The sequence below is a fragment of the Panthera onca genome, chromosome X, assembly GCF_046562875.1.
Source record: "Panthera onca isolate mPanOnc1 chromosome X, mPanOnc1 haplotype 2, whole genome shotgun sequence".
NCBI lineage: Eukaryota > Metazoa > Chordata > Mammalia > Carnivora > Felidae > Panthera > Panthera onca.
In genome coordinates, this window is record NC_138357.1 from 115003364 (window position 1) to 115030553 (window position 27190).

The 27190-nt window shown below is 35.9% G+C and overlaps 1 protein-coding gene across 6 annotated transcripts in view; it reads right to left on the minus strand.

Moving 5' to 3' along the window:
• CDKL5 (cyclin dependent kinase like 5) overlaps positions 1–27190 on the minus strand; it is a 211637-nt gene that overhangs the window by 133058 nt on the left and 51389 nt on the right. For all 6 annotated transcript variants that reach the window (XM_081793077.1, XM_081793074.1, XM_081793076.1 and 3 more), the window contains exons 2-3: positions 11940–12159; positions 9408–9442 (exon numbers count right to left, since the gene is read on the minus strand). In XM_081793077.1, the coding sequence (XP_081649203.1) occupies positions 9408–9442; positions 11940–12003 (99 nt within the window). In that variant the 5' untranslated portion in view covers positions 12004–12159. The remainder of the gene's footprint in view (positions 1–9407; positions 9443–11939; positions 12160–27190) is intronic.

A 27190-nucleotide genomic window follows, 5' to 3' on the forward strand; every position in this document is an offset into this window, starting at 1 on the left:
AGGACACTATCAAGTAAACAGACAATCTACAGAATGAGAAAAAATACTTGCAAACCACACACTTAATAAAGGACTTATATCCAGAATATATAAAGAACTCTTGCAACTGAACAATAAAAACCCAATTTAAAAATGGGCAAAGAACTCAAAGAGACATTTTTCCAAAGAAGATAGGCAAATGGCCAACAAGTACAAGAAAAGAAACTCAACATCACAAATCATTATGGACTTGCAAATCAAATACACAATATGCTACCACTTTATGTCAGCTAAGATAGCCACAACAACAACAAAAAAATAAGAAAACAAGTGTTGGCAAGCATATGGAAAAACTGGAACACTTGCATATTGCTGGTGGAAACAGTTTTGTGGTTCCTCAAAAAGTTGAACATAGAACTTCCATATTACCTAGCACTTCTACTCTTGGTACACACCCAGAAAGAATTGAAAATAGGAATTCAAACAAAACTTGTACATGAAAATTCACAGCAGCACTGTTCACAATAGTCAAAAGGTGGAAACAACCCACATGTCCAATGACAGACGAATGCATAGACAAAATGTGATATATTCATACAATGGAATATTATTCAGTCGTAAAGAGGAATGAAGTATGGATACATGCTACAATACGGATGTATCTCAAAAACATTATGCTATAAGTGAAAGAAGGCAAACTACAAAGGTCACACATTGTATGTGATCCCATTTACAGGAAATGTCCAGAATAGGTAAACCTATAGATACAGAAAGTAGATTGATGACTGCCAGGGATGGGGAGGAGGAGACATGGGGAATGGGCACTTCATGGGCATGAGGTTTTCTTTTCTTTTTTAATGTTTATTTATTTATTCTGAGACAAAGAGAGAACAAGTGGGGGACGGGCAGAAAGAGATGGGGAGAGAGAATCCCAAGCAGGCTCCATGCTGTCAGCACAGAGCACGATGCGGGGCCCTATCTCACAAACCTTAAGATCATGACCTGAGCCCATATCAAGAGTCTGACGCTTAACCGACTGAGTCACCCAGGTGCCCCACGAGGGTTTTTCTTGAGGTCATGAAAATACTTTGTACTTGACAGAGGTAGTGATTGCACAACACGGTGAAGGCACTAAATGCCACTGAACTGTATACTTTAAAATGACTGATTTTATGTTATGCCAATTTTACCTCAATTTTTTAAAAAAATGATGGACCTAAAATGTAGCTTAATTCCAGGCTCTTCCACTTCCTAACTTGTATGACCTTCAGGAAATTAACCTATTGAGGATCAGTTTCCCCCACGTAAAAAGAAGGTAATATTAATTTATAATTGTTAGGAAGATTTAAAGTAATGAAAATAAGGCATCTAGCATAATGCTAGAGGTACTTGTAGAGGTACTTGAAACAGAAATTACAAGTAGAGGTACTTGAAACAGAAATTACTACTATTTCTTGTTAACTTCTCATTTATTTTCACTTGAATTATATTAGGAAGATACCTCCTGGTTTTAGTCTCCAAAGAATTTTACTGTTCATATTTGTGAGAAATCTCTTTCTCTTAAACTCAAGTATTCTTTCATAGTCTCAGGGAAGACTGTTTTATTCTTTGTATTCACCTTTGGATGAAAAGAGTTACTCAGGCCAGTGATGGGACGTAGTCTATGTAAATACGCTGTGTCTCTGTATGCCCAGTCCCTAGCAAAGTTCACTTCTGTGACAGCTGAAATGTGAGAGGTAAGCAATACAAAATTTCCTACACAGCCATCCCAACAATTTATCCAAGCCCAGCTCAAGGGAAAAGCAATTTTCAGTGGAAGTCCCACACTTTATTAACTCTATTTCTCAGGCTCCAAGAGCACAAAGGGCAAAGAGACAAATAGAAATTGAGATGGATGATCCACCGAGACCACTATGCAGTCCACCGTATTTTCCCAGTTGGGGCTTGTTCAACATCAGGAGTCAGCAAGCTCTTTCTGGTAAGGGCCACAGTAAAAATTGTATGCTTTGTATGTCATACAGTCTCTGTCGCAACTACTCAACTATTATTATTTTAATACAAAGCATCCATAGGAAATACAGAAATGAATGAGTATGGCTGTGTTCCAACACAATTTTATTTGTCAAATAGGCAGTGGGCCATGTTTGGAGCACGGGCAGAAGTTTGCCAACTCCAGATCTACACTGTCAGGGTAGGCACTCCTGCCCATCCTAATATGGCGGTCCTAAAGGAAATGGCCTGGGCCACGTGGATCAAGTTTCAGCTGTGCCATTTGGGGAAGGTTCTACAATCCATCAATACTCCGCCTAGGATTCTGGGCCCTCTGGCACTCAGAAGTAAACAAAACTTCCCACTTGTACCATTCGTATTCAGCTGCCCTCAACTAATAGCGCTACTTCCTAATTTATTCCCATCTTTGTGGTAGTCCTTTTACGGGGTTCTGGGAAATACTGATTTCTTTTCTTTTCTCCTTTATTACTGACATGAGTTTTTTCCTAAGCAGGCTCTAATGAAGAATGTATTGAAAAATGGGGGAAAAGCTTTCACACTATCATTTCCACTATAATCTTCTCTCAAATTATCCTCTTCCAATTTATGTGTTAAGCTTCCTGACAGAAGTAAACATGATCTTGTATTTGTTGATTTATAAATACTAGACTAAATTCCTCAAAAGTAGGAATTATTTATTGATTTCTACAGAGCCAGTTCCAAGCAGAGTACCTGACATTTTGTGGGCACTCAATAGATTTTTCTCAAACAGATATTTGATTGAATTTTACTTTATAATGCCATGCCTAGAACACAGTGCTTTCAATACAGGAGGTACAAGAAAATGTATTTAACTGGATGTTTTAAAATGAAAAGGTTTTAACATATGAAACAAACCTTTAAATTGGGAAAGAGTAAAGCTCAAAAGCATTTATAGAATATAAACTGTAGCTTCTAATAGTATTTCAGGGTTGGATTACTATTTATATAGAAATAGATCACTGTGTACTACTTTCCAGCTAGTGATTTCAACAATTGTTAAGCTTAACTACTTAAAAGTATCCACCATATGGGCATTTGTTGAGCCGTTCCTTTTCCTGTATTACCAGTGAATACATATTTCAAGGCTGTGTAAAAAAAATTATTTACTTTCATTTTTGCTCCTGAAGTTTTGAAAAGTTGCATTAAAGAGCTAGTATAAATCCCTTAAGCACAGACATGTATCAGAGGCTAACGAAATTACTCATCTGAAAAAGGTATAGAACATTCTTTTCTTTGAACTAATTATGTTTTTACAATTAGCACACAAAGAAGACTTTAACGTCCATCTAGTGCCCCAGCCAACTCATCCCCTGGTTGGGAGGTGGAGGAGTGTGTGCAGGAGGGATGGACAAATCGTTTAGGAGTTCACTGTGAGAAGGATGAACAAGCTAAAGTCTTCCGTGTGTAGACAATGCATGCATAGTTAGTACCTGCCAGTTCTAACAGGACCATTTTTTAAATCCCATTTACTAAAAAACAAACAAACAAACAAACAAAACAAATCTAGATTAGGATGATGACGATAAAGATAACCATGAAGCTGGTAAAAGCTAAAAATTCTTTTAGTTCCTGGAAGAAGTTAGACTCACCTGGAAATTGACACATAAGCCATTATTACTTTTATTGATAACAAGACAACAAAAACATAGGTAGTTTGTCCCATATCAAAAGACTAGCAGAATTTAAAATGCAAAATATTATAATACACAGAAATATGATTTTGGTAAGACTGCTGTAGTGTTCCAGGAACTTTTCCACAATTAATTGATCAGTAAGAAAAAATCGGTCAAGAGAGGAAACCACACAGAAGTAATGGTTCTATATAAGTGCATCTTTAAGAGTAGACAGAAGAGGTCTTCCCCAACTGATGATTCCTATTATCTTTGTTACCGACCCAAAGCCCATTTTAACATTGCCATCTCGTTAATCTCCATAACACGCAATAAATTAAAGTCATTTAGGGAAGTGTAATTACTTCAAAAAATGATTATGGTGAAATAATCAATACTTAAATATTTCCAGCTTCCTACAATCTTTATTAAAAACCCAAGCCTCTCTCTAATTTTCTTCAAATGCTAGAAATTTTATAGACAAGAAGCAGGAACACACATCTTACTTTTATTTAAATAAGGAGGAAAGTAATGACAAAGAAAATAATCCCATATATTCAATTTCTCATTGTTGATTCATCTAAGTTTTATTCTAAAAACTCAATTCAGGGGCGCCGGGGTGGCTCAGTCAGTTAAGCGTTTGGCTCTTAGTTTCAGCTCAGGTCATGATCTCACGGTTTGTGGGTTCGAACCCCACATCAGGCTCTGTGCTGACAGCTGCAGAGCCTGCTTGGGATTCTCTCTCTCCCTCTCTCTTTGCCCATCCCCTGATCGCTCCCTATCTCTCTCAAAATAAACGTTTAAAAAATTTTAAAAACCTCAATTCACATGTAAAACTTAAATCTAAACAATTTAAGACTTGTTTCATTTAATGTGGAAAAAAACTGAAACAAAGTTTATTTTGTTTTTTTTTTTTTTTTTTTTTTTTGGACAGAGAGAGACAGAGCATGAACGGGGGAGGGGCAGAGAGAGAGGGAGACACAGAATCGGAAACAGGCTCCAGGCTCCGAGCCATCAGCCCAGAGCCTGACGCGGGGCTCGAACTCACAGACCGCGAGATCGTGACCTGGCTGAAGTCGGACGCTTAACCGACTGCGCCACCCAGGCGCCCCAAAGTTTATTTTGTTTTAGTAGAAAATAACTGTGTGGTTTTAGATGGTGGACTATAATCTGTTAAATTGGTGATGGTTCATGGACTTTTCCTCAAGTATCTTCTTTAAAATAGCGCGTTGGTTTTTTTTTTTGGTTTTTTTTTTTTTTTTAATGTGACCAAATCATATTCAGCTTTTTGGTGGAAAACAAAATTAATGTGAAAAAGAAAAAGAGGAAATCACTAATTCAAAATACATAAAGCTTGCTAAAAATGAACTCTTACAGCAAAAGACAAACTGCTCATAGTAAATGATAACAACCAAAGAATGGCTTTTAGTAGGGGAAAATATGGGTATTGCTGAGTAGTGAATTTTTTATTAAATATATATATATATTTTGCGAGAGAGAGAGAAAGAGCGTGAAAGAGGGAGGGACAGAAAGAGAGGGAGACAGAGGATCCAAAGTGGGCTCTGCATTGACAGCAGTGAGCCCGACACAGGGCTCGAACTCATGAACCGTGAGATCATGACCTGAGCCAAAGTTGGATGCTTAACTGACTGAGCCACCCAGGTGCCCCTGCTGACTAGTGAATATTTAATCAAAACTATTCCTCCTAGTACTCTCAATCTCAATTTCTCAACTCTCAAAATGGAAAATGGCACAATCCAGATTTTTTCTGCTTACTCTCTCCTTAACCTCTGACTTCAACGTACCATTTCACTTAAAGAGGTCATTACTAAACAGCAACATTAAATGAAATGGATTTTCTCACCCCTCAATCCTTATCATCATGCATCCTGTTATGGATTTTTACATTGTTAGTGAATACCATTTTACAAAATCTTTCTTCCTTGCTTTCTAGAGGTGTGCCTCCGTCTCCTTTCAGTAGGACTATTTAAGGATGCCCTCAACTCTGCTCTGTACTCACTTTTGGAAGGTCCATAACATTTCACAGTTCCACCTAGTTCATGTTCAAGTTAGCGATTTCTGATATGAGACCAAAACCTGGTTCTACCACTTCTTGGCTGCAAAATCTTGGCCCTAACACATAACTCTGTATAATGCCTCAGCTTTCTTATCTATAAAATGGGTATAAGAGTAGAAATGTTGTAGGGAGTAAATGTAAAGCATCTAGCAGAGTTAGCCAGCATGCGTTAGATGCTCAATATGTGGTACTTATTACCAGGTTTGGTATTCTGCTGCCATTTTACTCTTTTTTCATGAAAGCCAAACTCATTATTTCTCCCTCTAAACTTATATCCTTTATAAGTTTTAAATCAGATAAATGATACCAATGATTTTTCACTTTACCACAAACCCTTGGGATCATCTCTAATCTTTCCACAGGAACCTGGTACTCTGTAACAGCTCTCAAAAGTGCCCTTCATTTTTGGTTCTGTAATTTAAGTCCACTTTATTATTTATTAAATATTTATAGGCTCTACCCCCAACACTGGATTCTACATGGCTTTGTATAACCAGTTATCCCAAGAGCATGTCACCTACTAATTCAAAACAAACAAAAATTTCTCCTGTGTCAACCCCAGCCACAGGAAAGGAAATACATGAATCGGCATTTCCCTGTCCTAGAATCAGTTAGCATTGCCCTCCAACCTCTCAAACAGGTTGCACAATGTATCATCTCCAGTTCTAATCACATCTCCTTATGTCACTGCATTCCATTCTCCCTGCTTTAAGGATGACCTCCTTTGAGCTTCTGCAAAGAAAGTATGCAGTAAAACATGCCTCCCCTCTCATAAGCACTTCAAAGCAGACATGCAAATAAAAAGAAAATCAGCACTGCATATCTGGAGAGCAAAGGTCCAAACCAGAACCTAAGTAGTCCTGAGGTATCATAAGTAGCCTAACACTTAATATACGAATTTTCATATATAAAACTCCAATGTGTGTGTGTGTGTGTGTGTGTGTGTGTGTGTATATACACACACACACACACTAAACAGAAGCTGTGGAAAAGAGTACAGTTACATTTTTCTTTTCAATTAGGCAGCATTTCAGTAAATTAAGAAATATGGTCTTTGGCCTGGAATGGCCCAACATCATACTGTGTTCACAAAAGACAAGATACATTTGTTTATAAACATGACCTCTAAATTTCTTGCAATAGGACCCAGATTAAAACAGTAACTTTCTTTCATATTTGCTCAAATATATAATGTCCTAGGAATTATTTAATTGTATATACACCCATGGCCAACCCTCTCTAAAAGATGGCAAATTTATGCATAAGTGATCGCACATACTTATGCACACATAATCACACAGACCTGATTTATACATTTTATAAGCATTTCCCTAAATTTGTAAAAGCTATGCAAAATATACAGGCATGATCATTTTACATATAATGGATACAACAGGGAAGATGAAACCCATTTTTAACTATAACATGAGATTTCATAGTAATCCATTTGATTGATTCTAAAGGATAAATCTTAGAAGCATCAAATTCTCTACTTTTGGATAATGGGGTAAAGATTTGAAGGTCTGATTCTAGCTGAAAAAAAGAATATATCTATAACAAGTCTAATGACTAAACAGCTGCAGATTCTAAAAAGAGTTTTATATTACTCTGAGTTGGGCACTAATTTATGCTTTACATTTTCCACCCAGCAGTATCTTTTTAGATGCATGAAAGGAAAAAGCAACAATACTTTGAGCTAGTCTGCAAATCTCTCATTTAGTGAAGGGTCGTAAAAAGAGATACTTTTTAGATGCAGTGTCATTTGCAGAAACCTCTTGGGTTATTTTTTTAAGTATCTATTATTCTACCTCTTTAGACCATAAGCCATACAAAAGAAAGAAAACTATGGTTTATTCATCCTTATAACTAAGTGCCCTAGGAATCAGAGGTCACATTTAGAGTTGGCTTCCCAAGAGCAGAGATACCTATCTATCCTCATGTACTTTCACTCTGGGCCAATCTTGCTGGCACTAACAGTGTGTATTATGAGAACCAGGTACAGGTAACAAGCGTATCTTCACAAATGAGTAAACCAGACACATGGGAAGATAAAAACATGTATTAGTTGAATATATTCAATTAATAAAGTTTATTTTTACATAAAAGGCAGAAAGAGAGCTTAGATAAGGTTAAAAAAAGCATAGGGGGAACAGTCACAGGAAGAAGTGTGACAAGACTGAGAGAAAACACTGTTAGAAGACTTGCATTATGTATCAGAAATCTTTCAATTTTAAAACTCAAAGATTAAAATTAAGAACTAAAGCTTCCATTAGCTATGCCGTATCAACAGAGCCAAGGTATAAGAGGAAGTATTATGTTCATGAAAGAGTCAAATTTAACTTGGAAACGAACAACCTATTTCCCTTGAGTAGTATCCACCAAGGAATTTTATTTTTTTGAAGCTTCAAAAATTTAGTGTAACTCAAGGCAACTCATTACCGGTATAGAAATTCATTAGAGAGCTTTCCACTTGTTTAATTTCCAACTGCAGTAATATTTCTTAATGAGGTATTCAAGGTGCTAAATTTATTTTGATTACATTTATTATTTTAAATTCTTAATCATCCTGAATCAAAAACCACAGTATTCCACCCATTTTTTTGAGGATTTACTGGCAGACATCTTCAGATAACTATTACCAACATAAGATACTTTGAACACTCAATTTCAAGAATAGAAAATTCATTGAACCAAATTAAGAGACTTATGATCTAAATCCCAAATGTACATCAACTGCCATGAAGACTTAAATCTAAAACATACGATTTTGTACAACAGGAAAGAAAAAATAAACATAAAAATGGTATCCTCTTTATTTACACATATATACACATACATATATGTTATGATAAATAGATTTGAGAATTTAATTAAATGACCTGGACTAAATTGTTAAGCTCATCTCAGACATAAATTAAACCATTAGAAAATACCACAAAAAAACTTTAACCTTTGGTCTTAACAAAATTATACACATAATAGCAAGAGGCCAGATTTTAATACTCAGACTAGGTATATCATGACAGAAAAATATTTAACCTAACATTTAAAATTGTTACAGCTTCATCAACACTTGCCATGTTAAAGTTAGTCTCTGAGTAAAACACACTTACCTCTGAGCAACAGCTGTGGGAAACTTGAAAATAACTTCCCTGAATAATTGGTGATTAGTGTAACAAATAATCTATATCATAAGATCCATCACAAGGTTTAACAAGTGTGATCAACTACAACCAGTAATGATAATCATGTACTATTATCCAAAGCCCTATTTCATACCAAACACCAATCCACTACCTTTCAAAATCTGGATTCAGATCCATCAAGCAATCTAAGTTACTGGCTCCATGCGAAAAATACTGACTGAATACTCCTTCTTGCTCTTAAGTGTTTCAACATAAATCTGTCACTACATTGATTTCTTCTCTGTCACCTTTTCTCTCTTCCCATTAGGAATCTTTTCACCTATACACATAGCTCAACTGAGAAAAAAATACCATATGACCACAAATAACTAATGACTACCTAATCATGATAGAGCTTGTCCAAAAGTACTCTCCCTTTTCTGGGTTCACATGTTCATTCCACTTTATTAAGCATCATTATTATAGCCAACAGTTTTAATTATATGCCCACATGCACAGAACAATACGTTCATTTCTAAACAGTTAAACATATAAGTATTTTCTTTTTAAAAACCAGGTACTTGCCTTGTGTCTGCATTTAAGCACAACTCCATAGGCTCCTATAATAAAAAGAAATAAACAATTAGGGGCACATATACAAACTATAGCTCTTAGAGAAATAAAAGTTCTGTTATATTTACATTGGTTATCAATAAAATGTTATACTATCTTGTTATAATAATGAACGCTAAAGTGATAGTACTCTGCAGAAATTATGCAATGAGCCACATACAGAGAATGGATATTTATGTTTTTTTTATAAAACAAGAGTATAAGCAACCCATTTTCCCAACAAGTATTGTTAAATTGTTTCTCTCTTTTTAAAAAATTGTCGTTATTTTGAGACAGAAAGTGCGCAAATAAAGGAGGGGCAGAGAAAGAGAGAGGCAGAGAGAGAGAATCCCAAGCAGGCTCCACACTATCAGTGCAGAGCCTGATGTGGGGCTCGAACTCACAGACCATGAGATCATGACCTGAGCCGAAATCGATGTTTAACTGACTAAGCCACCCAGATGCCCCTGAATGTTTCTCTTTTTAAAGAACATTTCACTTGAGACATTTTAATTTAAGCTTAAAAGTTCTGGAGACAAGATGTGGACCTAAGAACTTTAAAAGTAAAGGAAAATTAACACAAAAGATTCTAGAAAACTTAAAATTTAAAAGCTAATGACCTCAGTCCTAGGAGACATTTAAATCCTCTTCTAGGATACCTGAATGTCTTTCCTGACTGGCAAAATAGTATAGGCTTAAACATTCCAATTAATAACTAGTAGGAATTGCTACAGTTTTGCCATAAATCAAAACTCAGTACAAGGACACAGACCACAAGCAGTCCAAGGCTTTTTGGCCATTTATAGTCATGTACTTCTCTCCTTTCTTCGGTCTATTTTGATGAGATTCATGACTACCTTTTGGGTTATTCATCCTCTTTTCTAGCCAAAAAAACTACTTCCTCACAGGCAGAACAGAGTCAACAGCAAGGTACCCAAGAAACTGAGGTTACAGTTATATTGTGACAACCTAATTAGTAAAATCAACATGTAATGTATGATACTTGAGGTGTGTATAAATGTCAATAACATTAAAAGACAGGCAAAGCCTGCACACATCTATGACAAAGGGACTTAAGAGAGATGAAATTGGGAAATGTGTCTTGAACAGAATCTAGGGAATGAGAACAAGTTTCCCTCACTTTGGTAGAGATGGATGAATCGTTATTATCATAGTCAGGATGGAATCAGCTACTACAACCATCCAACTTAATTCCACCATCACCAAACAATCCTTTAATCCAGATTTAACTGCCCATGCCATTTCACTACAGAGTGAAAATGCACTAGGTAGGCTACAGGAATGTAGGGTTTACTAGACAGTTTTTAATTTACTTAATATATATGTATTTCTTAGCCACTCCAGATCTTAAAGCAAGCACCCAATGATCAGACTGTATTTTGTTTCCATTTATTTGAAAAGGATTTAACTTACTATCTAGAACAGCTTTATTGTTCACATAGGTAAATCTTTAAAACTTCTTTTAACATTCACAATTTATTTGAAAATTCATAAGATATAAAATTTTTATAACATTTGCTTTAAAGATATAGATGCTAAGAAACCATAATTATAATCACTCATACCCTATTAAAAGAATCATTTCTCAAAATCCCCATAAAGTTATCTTTAAGTCAAAAGCAAAAATTACTAAGAAGGAAAATTCAGGAAGACTTATGAAAAATGAATTACCATATTTCATCAAATTAATGATGTCACTGATCATAAGCATTTTATGTACTAGTGGGGGGGGGGGGGGAAGTGCTACCAATTAAACCATGACATGCTATAAATTATAACACACATCCTGATTTCAGAGATGTTAAAATCTGATCAAGTTGTGAGCCTCAGAACTCATAAAAATGTGGTTTACCATTCTCAAAGACAAATAGAGAATAGATAAGTTATTCATTTATTTACTGTGTATTTAGTAAAATTTAACTTCTAGAAATAAATTTTAAATTATTCAAAATAAGCCTGATATAAAAATAAAATGTAACAAAAAACTATAAAGAAACCATAATTGCTAATTAACACAATGAAATGAAGGCAGCCTTCAGAAATCTCTAATTTGGGGCACCTGGGTGGCTCAGTCAGTTAAGTATCCAACTCTTGATCTCAGCTTAGGTCATGATCTCAGTTTGTGAGTTGAGTCCCAAGTCTGCTCTGCACTGACAGCAGGAAGCCTGCTTGGGATTCTGTCACTCCCTCTCTCTTTGCCCCTCCCCTGCTTGCTCTCTTTCTCTCTAAATAAATAAATTTAAAAAAAGAAAAAGACAAAGAAAGAAATCCGATTCATTAAATTTTAAAAGGTTTTAAAATGTTATTAACTTTCAATTGGAGAGTAAAACCCAAATAGTTTAAGCACAATTTATTTTTTATATTTTACTCAAACACATATCTCAATAAATATAGGTAAAATTAATAGGATCTGAAGTAGTAACTTTTGTAGTGGTAGGTATAACTACATACATTAATCACAAACTCAAGGAATGCTGAACTTACCTTCACCTACAACCCCAAGGATCTCAAATTTATTCATCACATTACCAATGTTAGGAATCTTCATGAAGACAAACTCCTCTTTTGATGCAAGCCACAAAACATGGCATCAAAAAAGAACTGAGAAAGTTGTGCAGTAAATAGAAAATGTTGAAGGAAGAAATTCTCACAGGTTGGCAGGAACTTTCACATTTTGTTGTAATGTGAAGTATTAAATGATTCCCTGAAAGAAAAAACACAAAAGCCCTAAATTTTATATTCAGCACTCTAATAATTTATCCTTTGTGTACATTTTTAAAAAATCATGTTAATGTTTCATATACTAAAAAAAAAGAAGAAAAATAATAATAAGAGAGAAGAACCCAAAATGGAACAAAAACAAATGTGCCTAACTGTATTTGAAATGAGTAACATAACCACTCTGCAAAGGAGTCAAGGGAAACAGAAACGACTCCAGGTAACTTCTAAAAACAATGTTTTGGGGTGCCTGGGTGGCTTAGTCTTTTAAGCTTCCGACTTCAGCTCCGATCATGATCTCACATGATCTCACAGTTCCATGGGTTTGAGCCCCACATCGGGCTGTGTGCTGACAGCTCAGAGCCTGGAGCCAGCTTCAGATTCTGTGTCTCCCTCTCTCTCTACCCCTCCCTTGCTCGTGCTCTGTCTCTCTCTCTCTCAAAAATGAATAAACATTTAAAAAAATTTTTTAAACCAATGTTTTAACTACATACTCTCTTTAAGCTATAAACAAAAAAATTTTTTTCTAAACATATACTTAGATATTTGTTTTTACACAAAGATATGAAAACTCTATGTGTATTCTTGGATTGAGCAAATAAGTAAATAAATACATTGTGGATGATGAGTTTGGTTTCTTATTCTCATAAAATGAAGTTACAAATGGGAAAAGGGTGAAGGCTTGGAATTAGAGCTAAACATATCAGCTCAGTTCTCAATACATAGATGCAGAAATAGATATAACTGTGTATGGAAATATATATAGACATATACATATATTCCCTAGCTCTATCTGCTGAGGGGGCCTAGAAGCAATGACACTCCAACATTCATGGGCACAGCCAGTGCACCAATGAAAGGAACCAGGGTTCCTCAGAGAAACGGCTGATTCCCAGGCAAGAGCAAGGAAAAGTACACTATGGGACCAGGATATATTTTTGTGGTGCCAGAAAAGAAGGTAATGCTCAAAGAATGATGGGGGCATGTCTAAAGGACACAGGAGTCAACTTGAGTCACTTCGGTTCAAATGAGAAACATCTCAACAGCAAAATTAATAAAAATAGATTATAAACCACAGAATAAAATAAAAACACACCAGTCCTTACTTACACAAATAAATGAAGGGAGAAGGAAAAGCTCTGAGAGTATAATTCCAAATAATAAATGTAGTGATGGAATTAGAAAATCACCATTTGGCAACCACCTTGGTAATAATTATTTCAGGCAAGTATCATCAACATATGCTGAAACTAGTGGTTGAAAGTCTGATGGAAAACAGGATATTATCTAGTCTCAAAGTAGCTCCACTACAAAATACCCATTAATTAAAAGGGGAAAAATAGTAATTTCATAGTGTAGAATTCTGTCAGACACCACCTTAATTAAATGATCAAAGTTAACATCATCAATAATAGGACAAGCCAACATCATATGCCTCCTGATAGGATGCAATAAAACACTTCTGTGGCATTCCTTCCAAAAAGGTAAAACCTGAATCTAACCATAGGCCGCAACAGACAAGCCCAAACTGAGGGACATCCTACTAAATAACTGGACTATATTCTTTACAAAATGTCTAGGTTATGAAGGACAGGGAACCAAGTAACTGTTAAAAGAAGCTTAGGAGACATGATAATTAAATATAATGTATGATCCCGGACTGGACTGAAACCTGGAGAAGAAAAAAATTTTTTTGCTATAAACTATTATGAGTGATGTACAACATGTGACTGTAGTTAATAATTCCTTATTGTCTATTTGAAGGTTGCTAAAAGAGTAGATCTTAAAGGTCTCATCACAAGGAATATGGGGCACCTGGGTGGCTCAGTCTGTAAAGCGTCTGACTCTTGATTTTGGCTCCAGTCATGATCTCACAGTTCGTGGGTTCGAGCCCGGGTCGGGCTCTGCATTGATAGTGCAGAGACTGCTTGGGATTCTTTCACTTTCGCTTTTGTTTTTGCTTTCTCTCTCTCTCTCTCTCTCTCCCCCCTCCTCCCCTGCTCGAGCTCTCTCTGAAAATATATAAACTTAAAAAAAAAGCAGTTCTCATCACAAAGAATAAAAATTGGTAACTGTGTGTAGTGATCAATGTTAACTAGACTTACTGTGATCATTTCACAATATATACAAATATCGAATCATTACATTGTACACTTGAAACTAATATAATGTTATGTCAATAATAGTTTGATTAATATTAATAAAGCACCCCAGAATCTCTAGAATAAGACAGTCTATTAAAAAATTTAACAAACAAAAAAAGAAAGAACACCAACATTTTTAGAGATAAAGTTTGCAACTTAAATCACTCAGGGCAAAGAATAAGTACATGTGTATGGAAAAAGAGAAAAAGGATGATTAAAATGTTAACATTTGGGAAATCTGGGTCAAGGGTCTATGAAACACGAACTTCTTTGTACTATCTTTGCAACTCTTCTCTAAATCTGAAATCATTTTGTTTCAAAAACTACGCTATCTTTATGAAAAATAACAGCTGTGCTAACACAAAATATTGGTTTAAAATGAAGAAATAAAAACCAATAAAGAAATTCTTTGTTGCCTATAAAATTTGAAACTTTTCAAAAATCAGTACCCATGCGGTGTGGAAAAGTACTGACTTGAAGTATGCCTTTTCATATGCTGACGTTAGGAATACAAACTGGCACAAACTTTCTAAACAGCGGAATGCCCATAATTAAATGCTTTTAAAATGTTCATATCTTTTTTTATATAATTTTTTAACATGTTTATTTTATTTTTTTATTTTTAGACAGCGTGTGAGCAGGGAAGGGGCAGAGGGAGAGAGAGAAAATCTCAATCACACTCCACACTCAGCGCAGAGCCTGACGTGGGGGCTCAATCCCACAACCCTGGGATCATGACCTGAGCCAAAATCAAGAGTCAGATGTTCAACTGGCTGAGCCATCCAGGGTACCCTAAAATGTTCCTATCTTGATAAAGTATCTGACAAAAACCTACAACAAACATCATTCGTAAAGGCAAAATCTTAGACACAGTCCCTTTAAAAATTAAGAATATGACAAAAAATCCTACTTTTAATGCTTATTAACATTATTACTAAACATTATCCTGATGAATTATAGCCATCTCAGTAAAATAAGAAAAAATAAACGAATAGAACATATTGGATTGGAAAGAGAAGCAAAATAGAATTTACAAATATTACTGCCTACACAGAAAATTCAAAAGAATTTACAAATCACTTGAATGATAAATGTTAACAAGGTAGCTGAGTATAAGCTTAATATACAAATATCAATTGTATTCATAAACATCAATAAACAGAAAATGTAATTTTTTAATTAAATTAAATTTTTTAAATTAAAGTTTTTTAAACCACATTTACAACAAAAGAGGCACTACAGATTTAGCGTAACAAATATATGTGTGTATGTGTGTATATATATGTATATATAACTTTTTTCAAAGGCACCAGAAAAGACCTAAATAGAGTTATCCCAATTTTAAGGCTGGAAGAGTCAATACTATAACGATGTTAATTCTCGGAATGCCTGGGTGGCTCAGTCAATTAACCAAGACTTCGGTCTGGCTCAGATCATGATCTCTCGGTCTGTGAGTTCGAGCCCTGCATCGGGCTCTGTGGTGACAGCTTAGAGCCTAGAGCCTGCTTCAGATTCTGTGTCTCCCTCTCTCTCTGCCCCTTCCCCGCTCATACTCTGTCTCTGTCTGTCTCTCTCTCTCAAAAACAAATAAGCATTAAATAATAATAATAATCAATGGTAAATGGCAATGACATTTAAAATGAAAAAGATGTCAACCCTCTCCATAGTAATCTAAACCATCAACAAAATCCCAATCGAAAACCCAACAGGGCTGAGGAATTAAAACAAGCTGATTCTAAAATATATATGGAAGAACAGAGTTCCAAATACTGCCAACACCCTCGTTATAAGAAAAGTAGGAAGACTCGATCTTGAGGGTAGGATCTGGGAGAATGTCCTACCAAATATATTCAGGCTTAGAACTCAGCTATAGAAATTAAGACAGGATGAGGTGCCTGGCTGGTTCAGTCAGTTAAGCATGCAACTCTTGGTCTCAGGGTCATGAGTTCAAGCCCCATGTTGGGTGCAGAGATTACTTAAATAAATAAAATGTAAAAGAAATTAAGATAGGGTGGTCTTGGCACAGAGATAGACCAATTTGCCTTTGAAACTGATGTGAGAGCCCACAAGTAGACATACTTCAATATCCCTATGGCTCCACACTCACCTACCCCTTCAATCTTGGTCTCCACACAAAATCTTTAGAATAAGTCACATCATGTCACTGCTTTGCTCAAAACCCTCAAATGGCCTCCCACATTATGAGTGAAAGTCAAAGTCCACATGAGTCACAAGGCCTTTAAACTCCCTTCCTCTGACATCCAACTATTCTCTCCCCCTTGGCTCACTTCACTCTAGCAACACTGACCTCCTTTCAGTTCAATATATAATAATAATGTTTACTTTAGGCCAAATTCTTATTATCTGATTTTTCATTCAATATTTACAAATAATGTTTTTGCAAATTAGAAGCAAAAGAAAACAGATACTATACTTGTTTTAGAAAACTTTAGTTCAATGGAATAATAAATTTTTAAAGTACTACTGACATTTATGGGGCACCTGGGTGGCTCAGTCGGTTGTGTCCGACTTCGGCTCAGGTCATGATCTCGCGGTTTGTGAGTTCGAGCCCTGTATCGGGCTCTGTGCTGACAGCTCAGAGCCTGGAGCCTGCTTCAGATTCTGTGTTTCTTTCTCTCTCTGCCCCTCCCCCACTTGTGCTCTGTCTCTATCAAAAATAAATAAACGTAAAAATAAAAAATAAAAAAAAAAAATAAAGTACTACTGACATTTAGAGAAAATGTCACAATTTCAGAAAAATATTTTTTTTAACATTTGAGAAAGAGACAGAGAAAGAGGGAGAGGGAGAATCCCAGGCAGGCTCTGTGCTGTCAGTGCAAAGCCTGACACGGGGCTCGATCTCACGAACCATGAGATCATGATCTGAGCCAAAATCAAAAGACTGATCCCTAACCAACTGAGCCACCCAGGCGCCCCAGAAAAATATTAGTAAGTATATCATTCATTGCTTAAATAATTACTGACTGCCTAATACATTTCAGAAAATGGGTAAATAGGACACATAAGATAGTAGTGAACAAGATAGACAATGTCTTTGCCTCATGGGGCTTCATATTTTGCTGGGGTGGGGGAACAAGATTATCATCAGATACTAATATTTGTTATGAGGGGGAAAAAATGAATGACTTTTAATTTTTTTTAATGTTTATTTATTTTTGAGACGGAGAGAGACAGAGCATGAACGGGGGAGGGTCACAGAGAGAGGGAGACACAGAATCTGAAACAGGCTCCAGGCTCTGAGCGGTCAGCACAGAGCCCGATGCGGGGCTCAAACTCACGGAACGCGAGATCATGACCTGAGCAGAAGTCGGACGCTTAACCGACTGAGCCACCCAGGAGCCCCAAAAATGAATGACTTCTCAGAGGCCTCTCTAAAAAGGTGATATTTGAGGTGAAATAGATCAGTAACAAGAAGGAGCCAGCCATACGAAGATCTAAGTCAGTCACATTACAGGTAAAAGATGCTCAGAGTGCTTATGAGAATGGATTATTCTTTCATTTTCTCTAGCTTATTTGGAAGAACACCCAGGAAACATTTAAATATCCAACTCTCTGACAATAATGGCATGGCTCATTTCAAAGGAAACTTGAGGTAAAAATTAAATCATCCACACTAAGAAGACCTCGCCGCCTCCCCCCCCAAAAGTTATGCATATAAATATATACAAAGAAACATTAGGTCCTACCTATTCTCTGTAGAAATCAAAATTGAGTAATACAAACTGGAAATCAGAATTCAAATGTGTGAGTAAATATATAACATAGATGTTAAGAACAGTCTTTTAACTACCAGTATTCATACAGAGAAAAAAACTTAATGCCAAATTGAATTTCACTATAATTTTATATGAATAACACTGAGTTTTTTTGGGAGAGAGAGAGAGAGCGTGCACACAAGTAGGAGTAGGGGCAGAGAGAGGAGGGAAAGAGAATCCCAACCATGCACTGTGACCATGAGATCGTGACCTGAGCCAAAATCAAGAGTTGGATGCTTAACCAACTGAAGCCACCCAGGCACCCCTGAGAATTTTTAAGACCTAAAAACTCAGACAACCTTAGCTTCAAACAACTAAGTAACTTGGATGAAATGTCCTTTTGAGGACAAATACAAATATTGGAGGAAGTACTTTTTTTAAATGGCCTAAAAATCCCAAAGACAAGATCGTAAAGTATTAAATGGCTGAAATCAAGGCAAAAGAATAGGACCCAGAAAGGTAATCCAAACCACCCAAAATGGTTTCAGCTCTCAGTTACTTGAAGATCCAGAAAAAATGGGAGAAAAACAGGCTTGCTCTTGAAATCTTTACAAATCCAGGGGCAAAAGTCAAAGGCAAGATTATGCCACAAGGAACAAGTTTAATAAGCCACCACTCAAAGTAGAAACCTCAGAGCTACACTCCCAGGATAAAGGAAAACAGAAATAAATCAATCCTTGGATAGACTTGAATTCTAGTTTCATATTATCTGAGTGACCAAAATAAACCAAAGTTACTGAGGTGGTCTCACATTCAGACTGGTAATGTCACCAGCTGTCTGGTGTTCAAAAAGGGGGGATGTGAAAAAAGGCAAGTCTCTGCAGGAAGATAACATCAACCTAGGCCTCACAATATTGCTACAGATAATTTCTCATTTACAATGAGCAGTACATAATATAATACCAAGAACAAGAACCAATAGAAATGTGTGAAGCAGAAAATGACCCAGAAAGACATGCAATATTAAAATTATCAGGAATAACCTATACAACTATAGGGTTGAATTAATCAAAACACAAAGGTTGAACATTTTGACAGAACTAGTAGGTCCAAAAGGTAGAAGACCAAATTTGAAAAATAAATGAGAATTCTAGAACTTAAAGACTGAGTAACAGCAAAGGAATTCAATAGATAGTTTGAAGAGAAAGATATCAGGATACAGAAGATTTTGAACATATTTTTTAAACTTGACCAAATGAACACTGTAGACTGTAGCAAGACTGTAGCAAAGAACTTCAGAATGCCTTTCTTCCCCCAAGCACGCACAGAACATTTACAAAAACTGATAATGTGCTAGGCTGTAAACCAATTCAAAACACACTACAATCATTGAAGTCTGAAGATGTTCTCTGAGCACAAGGCAAATGGGCAAGAAATCAATCACAAAATAAGGAACTAGAGAATACTTGTATGTTTGGAAATTAATACAGTCTTAAAATAATCCATAAGTCAAAGAACAAATCATAACAGACAATTAAAAATAACAAAAATACTGGGTGTCTGACTGGCTCCGTCAGTAGAGCATGCAACTCTTGATCTCAGGGTTGTGTGTTCAAGCCCACGTTGGGCTTTGAGCCTACTTAATTAAAAAAAATAATAATAGTAACAAAAATACAAATTTACAGGAAGAAGCTAAAGCAATGGGGGGGGGGGGCGGGCTGAGAGGCATACATGCATATATCACAAAATATTAAAAAATTAAAATTAATAAACTAAACATCAATAAAGAGGTTAAAAAAAACAGTAAAATAAATCCAAAGAAAATATAAAGAAAGAAATAACCAAAAGCAGAAGTTCATGAAATAGAAAACAAACAAAGAAATTAAAAAAAAAAAAAAAGAGCTGGATGTTAGAAATCAACTTTGGAACTAATCAAGGAAAAAGAGAACTCAGCCCAGCCAACATCTGATAACAGGCTTATGATATCCTAAGCCGAGAACCAAGCCACACCATGCCCACTTTTGACATATAGAACTGTGAGCTAATATATGGGTGCTATTTCAAGCTGCTAAGCTTGTGATAACTGATTACAAAACAAGAGAAAACTAATACAAGAGTATTGTTTCATTTATACCATTTTAAAACAGGCAAAGCTGAACTACAAACTATATTGTTTAGCTACTTATATAAATGGTAAATCTATTTAAAAAAAGAAAAGAAAAGAAAGTGACCAATGAGGGGTTTCTTATAAAAATCAGGATATTACTTACCTATAGAGAGGAGTTGAAATCAACAAGAGATAAGATAAATAGAGGGCTTTCTGGGACACTAGGAATGATCTATTTCTTGACTTGAATGATAGTTAAACAGACATATCCATTAGAGTGTACATTTATGTTTTATGTATTTCTAAGTTGTTATATCCCTCAATAAAATAAATTTTTAAGAACTCGAAGAGTTAATTCTGATAGTGACATCATCTATGAATAGTTTCTTGGTCATCTATATGGAACTAAAAAATAACTTTTTATCAAAGATAAAGCACTTCAATATGACATTAACCAAAAAACTTTAACTGAAGTTTTTCTAAGGTTCAAACTTCACATAGTATACAGTCTCGAGTGTTGGGTATCAACAAAACCAAAAACTCTCAGTGATGGATAACCTGGATGGCGACCACACTCCAAAACTATGCCAGATAAGGAGCTGGTAAGAAAACTGGGCAAGTTTGATTTTGATTAGACTGACATCTAAATGTCTGAAGACTCTTTGAAAAAGAATAGAGCAGATGATTTGAGTTATTTTTTAGGGAGAAGAACTAAGATCAGTGGTACAAGTGAAAAGGAGACAAAGCTCAGTAGTGACTGAACAACAATGAACCATCAATGATTATTCATGCATTCTATAAATATCTGTCAGATACCTACAGTGGGCCAGCCCACTGTAGATGTTTCAGGATACAGCAGAGAACACCATAGACATGGCCCCTGCTCTCATGGAGCCTAATGAGGGAGACAAACAATAAACAAACATGATCATTCCAGGCATTGATAAGTATTATGAAGGAAACAAGACAGTCTTTGGATAGTTATTGCAGGGGGGCAGGACCTCTTTTAGATAGGGTAGCCTGGGAAAGACCTGTCTGAGGAGTTAAGATTTGAGTGAAATCTGTTTAATGTAAAGAAACAAGGCACAGGAACAAGGATAAGTGAAGAGCGAGTGCTCAAGGAAGTACAAAGACTCTTAACAGAGCTTGATACATTCGAGGAACACTGAAGACCTATAATCTGAAGCATAGCAGACAAGAAGGGGACCAGCAGGGGGCAGAAAGAGGCTGCTGGAGGCAGTTTGACCTGGCCATGGTAGAGAAGTCATGTATTAAACTAGATGTCCTCTAAGGTCCCTTCCAACATGAAAATTTTAAGAATCTCTAAAAAAAATCTTTGCAGTCTTTTACTACTATTAACTTTGTAAGCAAATAAGTAAGCAAACTTTAACGTGACTGTGTTCTGCACTAAGAAATACACCTGGAATTAAGCAATCTTGTCTCTGCATTGGCAAGCAAGTACCTACAAGAACTGACATAAACAGAAGGCTTATAATTTATTTCATATATTATTAGTATCGAATTTAAGAGGTGCCTGGGCCTTAAATGTTTCCTTTGTGCTGAAATTATAATCTTCATCTGAACGGGTCTTTTCTTCTTCCCAAAGAGAGTACAAAATAAGTTGAATCATGAGTTTTATTCTCGTCTCTAGCATTGTTTTTATACATACAAATGAGAGAACCATTCTGTCACTGAAAACTGCATAGGAATGAATTTGGTACATGAAAAAACTTGTTGTAAGAGAGTTTTAATAGTTTGATAGCATCTTAAAACTCATGATCCATGTATAGAAAGAAACCATGTCTATGAAAAGCACAGCCTTGCAAAAAAAATCCTAATTACAATCTTGTTAGAGAATTTCTCCATGTTGCATATAAGTGAGGAGAAAATGCACTAGTTTTCCTCCTAGATGTGACCACATGACCCATAAGTGATAATTCTGCTTTATTCTCCCAAAAGTGGAGAGAGTAATTTATCAATCCATTCTCCATAAACCAGTTCCCATTATTAAATCCAAGTGACATTTGACTATCATAAGTAACATACACAGTTTAATAGCATAAAAATTTTTAACTTCCAAATATGTAGCTTACCTTCCCACTCTTTACCTTTAGAATCCTTCCACGAGGTAGGAAATCCAGTAACAACTCAATGGACCTCCTACCTAGCTACTTCATGTTTTGCCTAAGCACTGCCAATCCTACAAAACTCTTTAGTTTTCTGAGAATTTGAGGGCTTCAGGATTGACTTTAAAAAAAAAAAAAAGCTAAACCCTGTTCAGAGTAATTCAGGGTTCATACTATTGGAGTTCTTTTGTTTTTTGTTTGTTTGTTTGTTTGTTTGTTTTTTTAAGTAATCTCTATACCCCACATGGGGCTCAAACTCATGACCCTAAGATCAAGAGTTGCATGCTCTTCTGAATGAGCGAGCCAGGCGCCCAAATGTTGTACTATTTAAGACATACTGTTGGTTAAAAAGGTTTTGAAGGTACCTGCATGAAAATATAATTATTAACTTTATCATGGTTTCCATGGGATAATTTGTTCTGGTCTCCAAATTCCAAATAATTGATTTTAAAGTAAACTTACAAAAGTTGGGAACCACCTAGATTTTGCTGGGTTGATGTGGATCAGAAGATGGATCTAAGTTATTGTTCTTTACTCAAAAACAACAACAACAACAACACTAACCTTCAGCTGAAAAATCGATAGAAAGAACTGAAGTCCACGACTGTTGAATACCCAGAGGATTTAAATGAATTCAAAACCATTGGCCTAGATACACTTCATCCCTGAAATGCTTTAAGACTTTGGAGATCAGATTGCTGAACCTTAGTGGTCTTTGGCAAGTCCTAAAGAAAAGATGAAAAAGACTGGCCTAGAGCAAATGTAGTCATGTTTTTCAGAAAGGGTAAAATGGTACATTCTGTAAACACTACACTTGAAAACTTTTAATTAAACAATCATTCAATAAATGTCTTGAGAGCTAACTATATGCCAGGCACTGACTGGAATAGACACTAGGAACATATCAGTAAGCAAAACAAAGACTCCTTATTTCATGACTTATTATTATTATTATTATTTTATGACTTATTTCATGACTCCTTATTTCAAAGACTTCTTATTTCAAAGAATCACACAATAAGCATAAAATTGCAAATATAAGTCCTATGGAAAAGAGATATAAGGCACTATAAGGGCTTCTAACAGAGGGTTCCCACCTAATTAGGGAGGGTTGGCTTTTCCAGAGAAAGTGTCCAGTGAGCTAAGATCTGTAGGACAATTAGACATCAACTTATGGAGGGGGAGGAATGCTCCAGGAGAGAACAATTTATTTGCAAGTCCCAAGTCAGGAGGGAACATGACACCAAAGACTGAAAGGTGGCGGGGGTGGGGTAGTTAATAAGCTAGTATCAGGTAAGGCTGGAAAAATAGGTTGGGTTATTTTATATAGTTTTACCTTTATCATAAGACATAAGGAGCCACAAGAGGGTTTTGGACAATGGGAGAGGTGGGTTCAGGGGGTGGTATGACAATCCGATATTCTGTGTTTGGAAAAAATCATGTAAACTATGAAGCAAATGGCTCAGTACATGGAAGAGGAGATGCCAGTTTGGGGGCAGAACAACTAGAAAGCCACTGCAGATACCAAGGTGAAGGATTAGGGCAGAATGGACTTAGTTGGGGGATATAAAGAAAATGAATTGATTCAGAATATATTTGGAGGGGAAACCAATACAATTCAGGATGGATTAGAGATAAGAAGTAAGGATAGAGAAATCAAGGATGGGACACCTGGCTGGCTCAGTCAGAAGAGCATGTGATCTTGGGATCATGAGTTCGAGCCTTATATTGAGGGTATAGTTTACTCTTTGAAAAGACTGCAAAGCCTCATTCCAAATCTCTGTACTCTGTACCACCCCACTGTGCCAATACCCAAAAGGGAGTAAATCTTTTTGAAAAAAGAGAGAGAGAAAGCAAGGATAATTCCTTGGTTTAGAGTTTGGAGTAATTGAGTAAACGGAGGTTGTTTCTTCATTTAGGAAAACTACAAGAAAAGCAGGTTAAAGGAAGGTAGGAGAGAGGAAATCCAGGATTCCACTTTAGCCATGTTAAGTTTGCATTTAGACATCCATAAAAATGAAACAGGCAAAAACCAAAGGGAAAAGAGAAGTAAAAATCTGAGGAAAAGAATTCACAAAGTTAATATCCTAACACATAAAACATTCCTACTGCTCAATAAGACAAGAAGAAAATGAATTTTTTTTAATGGGCAAAGTGCCATGAACAAATAGTTCACAGAAAAGGAAACACAAACAGCTCTTAAATGTATAAAAAGTTCCTCAACTTTACATATAATAAAAAAGTGAAGATTAAAACTACACTTGAGATTTTGGGTGCCTGGCTGGCTCAGTTGGTAGAACATGGGACTCTTGATCCGGGGTCATGAGTTTGAGCCCCACGATGCGTGTAGAGATTACCTTAATTAATTTTTTTTTTTAGTTTATTTATTTTTGAGAGAAGGAGAGAGAGACACAGAGCACAAGCCGGGGAGGGCAGAGAGAGAAGGAGACACAGCATCCAAAGTGGGCTCCAGACTCTGAGCTGTCAGCACAGAGCCCTACGTGGGGCTCAAACCCACAAACCACAAGATCATGACTTGAGCCGAAGTTGGATGCTTAACTGAGCCACCCATACTCCCCAATAAAAAAAATTTTTTTAAAACTACACTGAGATTCAAGTTTTTGAATTTTTACTAATTAGTGAAAACCAAAATTAGTAAAAACCAAAAATAATATGCCATGTTGCTGAGAGCATAAGGAAATTATGCTTATTCATACACTGCTGGTGGGAATGCATATTAATACAATTTTTGGAGGCTAATTTGGTAATATCTTTCAAAACTAAAAATAAACGTATCCTAATGACACAATTAAATTTCTAGGAATTGATCATCAGAAATACACCCACAGAGAGATAAGCATACGTGATTCACAGCAGTATTGCTTGTAAAAGCAAAAGAACGGAAATAACCTTCAACTATGCATCAATAAAGTCCTGGTTAAATGATGTGTGGTACATCCATTCATTTTTTTTAAGCTAGAGACAGAAATGAAATATGTATATTTCACATTTGAGTTTTTACTACTTTTCCAATAAATCAAAATTATACTTAAAATTATATTCTAATTAAATACCACTTACATCAGTTTTATAAACTGCTTCTACGTAAACTTATATTTGAAAAAGGATATTTAGTGGCACCTGGGTGGCTCAGTCAGTTAAGCGGCTGACTTTGGCTCAGGTCATGATCTCACGGTTCATGGGTTCGTGGGTTTTGAGCCTCATGTCGGGCTCTGTGCTGACAGCTCAGAGCCTGAAGCCTGCTTTGTATTCTGTGTCTCCCTCTCTCTCTCTGCCCCTCCCCTGCTCATGCTCCATGTCTCTCTCTCAAAAATAAACGTTAAAATAAAATTTGTTTTTTAAAAAAAGGAAAAGGATATTTATTGCTATTTTTCGGAAGTTTGAAAAATCTACTAATTGAAAAGTATAAAAATACATGGTTGAGTTTATTGAACCTGAAAACATCAACTGATTTCAAACACTGCCAATAATCTGGAAAATTCACAAAAGCTGCTTCCAGGCTAAATAGCGTTAATGCTGTCACAAATCGACTTTCTTATCATGTCTCCAGATTCCTGGTCCTTGTAACTATAGACTGGAGATTACATCAAACAGACTCTGAATCCTGGGTTACTCTTATCAAGGCAAAGTATGAGATTTATAGTTGACTTTGACACTTTCATTTCCCTGGTTAAAAAAAAAAATAAAGCTCCTCTGTTGGATGATCTCTGAGGTCCCTTCTAGCTTTCATACTTTTATACTAGTATAGTATACTAGCATAAAATACATATACCCTACCCTCTCTCTTTTCATTATGGTTCTAAATCACTTACCAAAGTAAGTTGCAAGAGCAATTGAGTAAAATCAGCTTAGAACAAGGGAAGGAATGACATGATTACCTTTCAGCCTATTTCAGAAAAACTGCAAAACCAAAATAAGTGGAATGCTGCTAGCCAAACATCTGGTGATTAAACTATTTCTGGGAGGGTCACTTTTGTTAAAGGGAAAAACAAATAGTAATAATAACTAAACAGCAGCAACTTCACAAGGCATGAAGAAGTCTAGTATATTTTCCAAATGGGTTGGGAGAAAGTTATTTTCACTTAGAGATATTTGTGTCCTATTTAAAATATAGAAAAACTGAAGAAAATCAAGCTAAATATCTTACACTTCCTCAGTCAGCTGTCTGTTCTAATTTTAGAAAAGTAATAATACTTTGACCAAAAAGGTTAACAGTCAAAATTACAAGCATTTTATCAAGGTAAACATTAACTGATTATTCAATTAAGTTCAAGAGATCTGAACACATAACTAGTAAGTAATAAAAATTTAATATTTTAAAATGAAAGATACATAGGTTCTTTCCTTTAAGGAAATTACAATTAAAAACATATGGTTAGCCAGGTCTTTTGAATTATAGCTCTCCCACATAATGTTGAGCTGAAGCTTTGGTTTGTTTCCACTTATAAACTGGGATTAAGTGACCTTGACACCAAATATATGGCATCTTTTCCAACACCAATTCTCTGACACCAACTGGGTGTCCCTACAATTTATTCTGACACTGACTACCCAAAGTTAACATCAGACTCCACAGATTTAAAGGCCTGGTCCCACAGACTATACTTTAGACACCAGTCACAAGTCCCAGGTCCCCAGGCCACCTGCTCTTCTGTCCAACTTGGCTAAAAATGCGGGGATTCCCACCAACTCCTCCCCAGGTTTGGTAATTCCTAGAATGACTCATAGAACTCAGGAAAACACTTTACTTACCATTGCTAGTTTATTATAAAGGATATAACTCAGGAACAGTCAAATAGAAGAGATGAATAGAACAACGTATGTGGTTCACAAAGGGATTCCATGCCCTCTTATGGTGCAGTGTACCACACTCCAAGCACCTCGGTGTGTTCACCAATCCAGA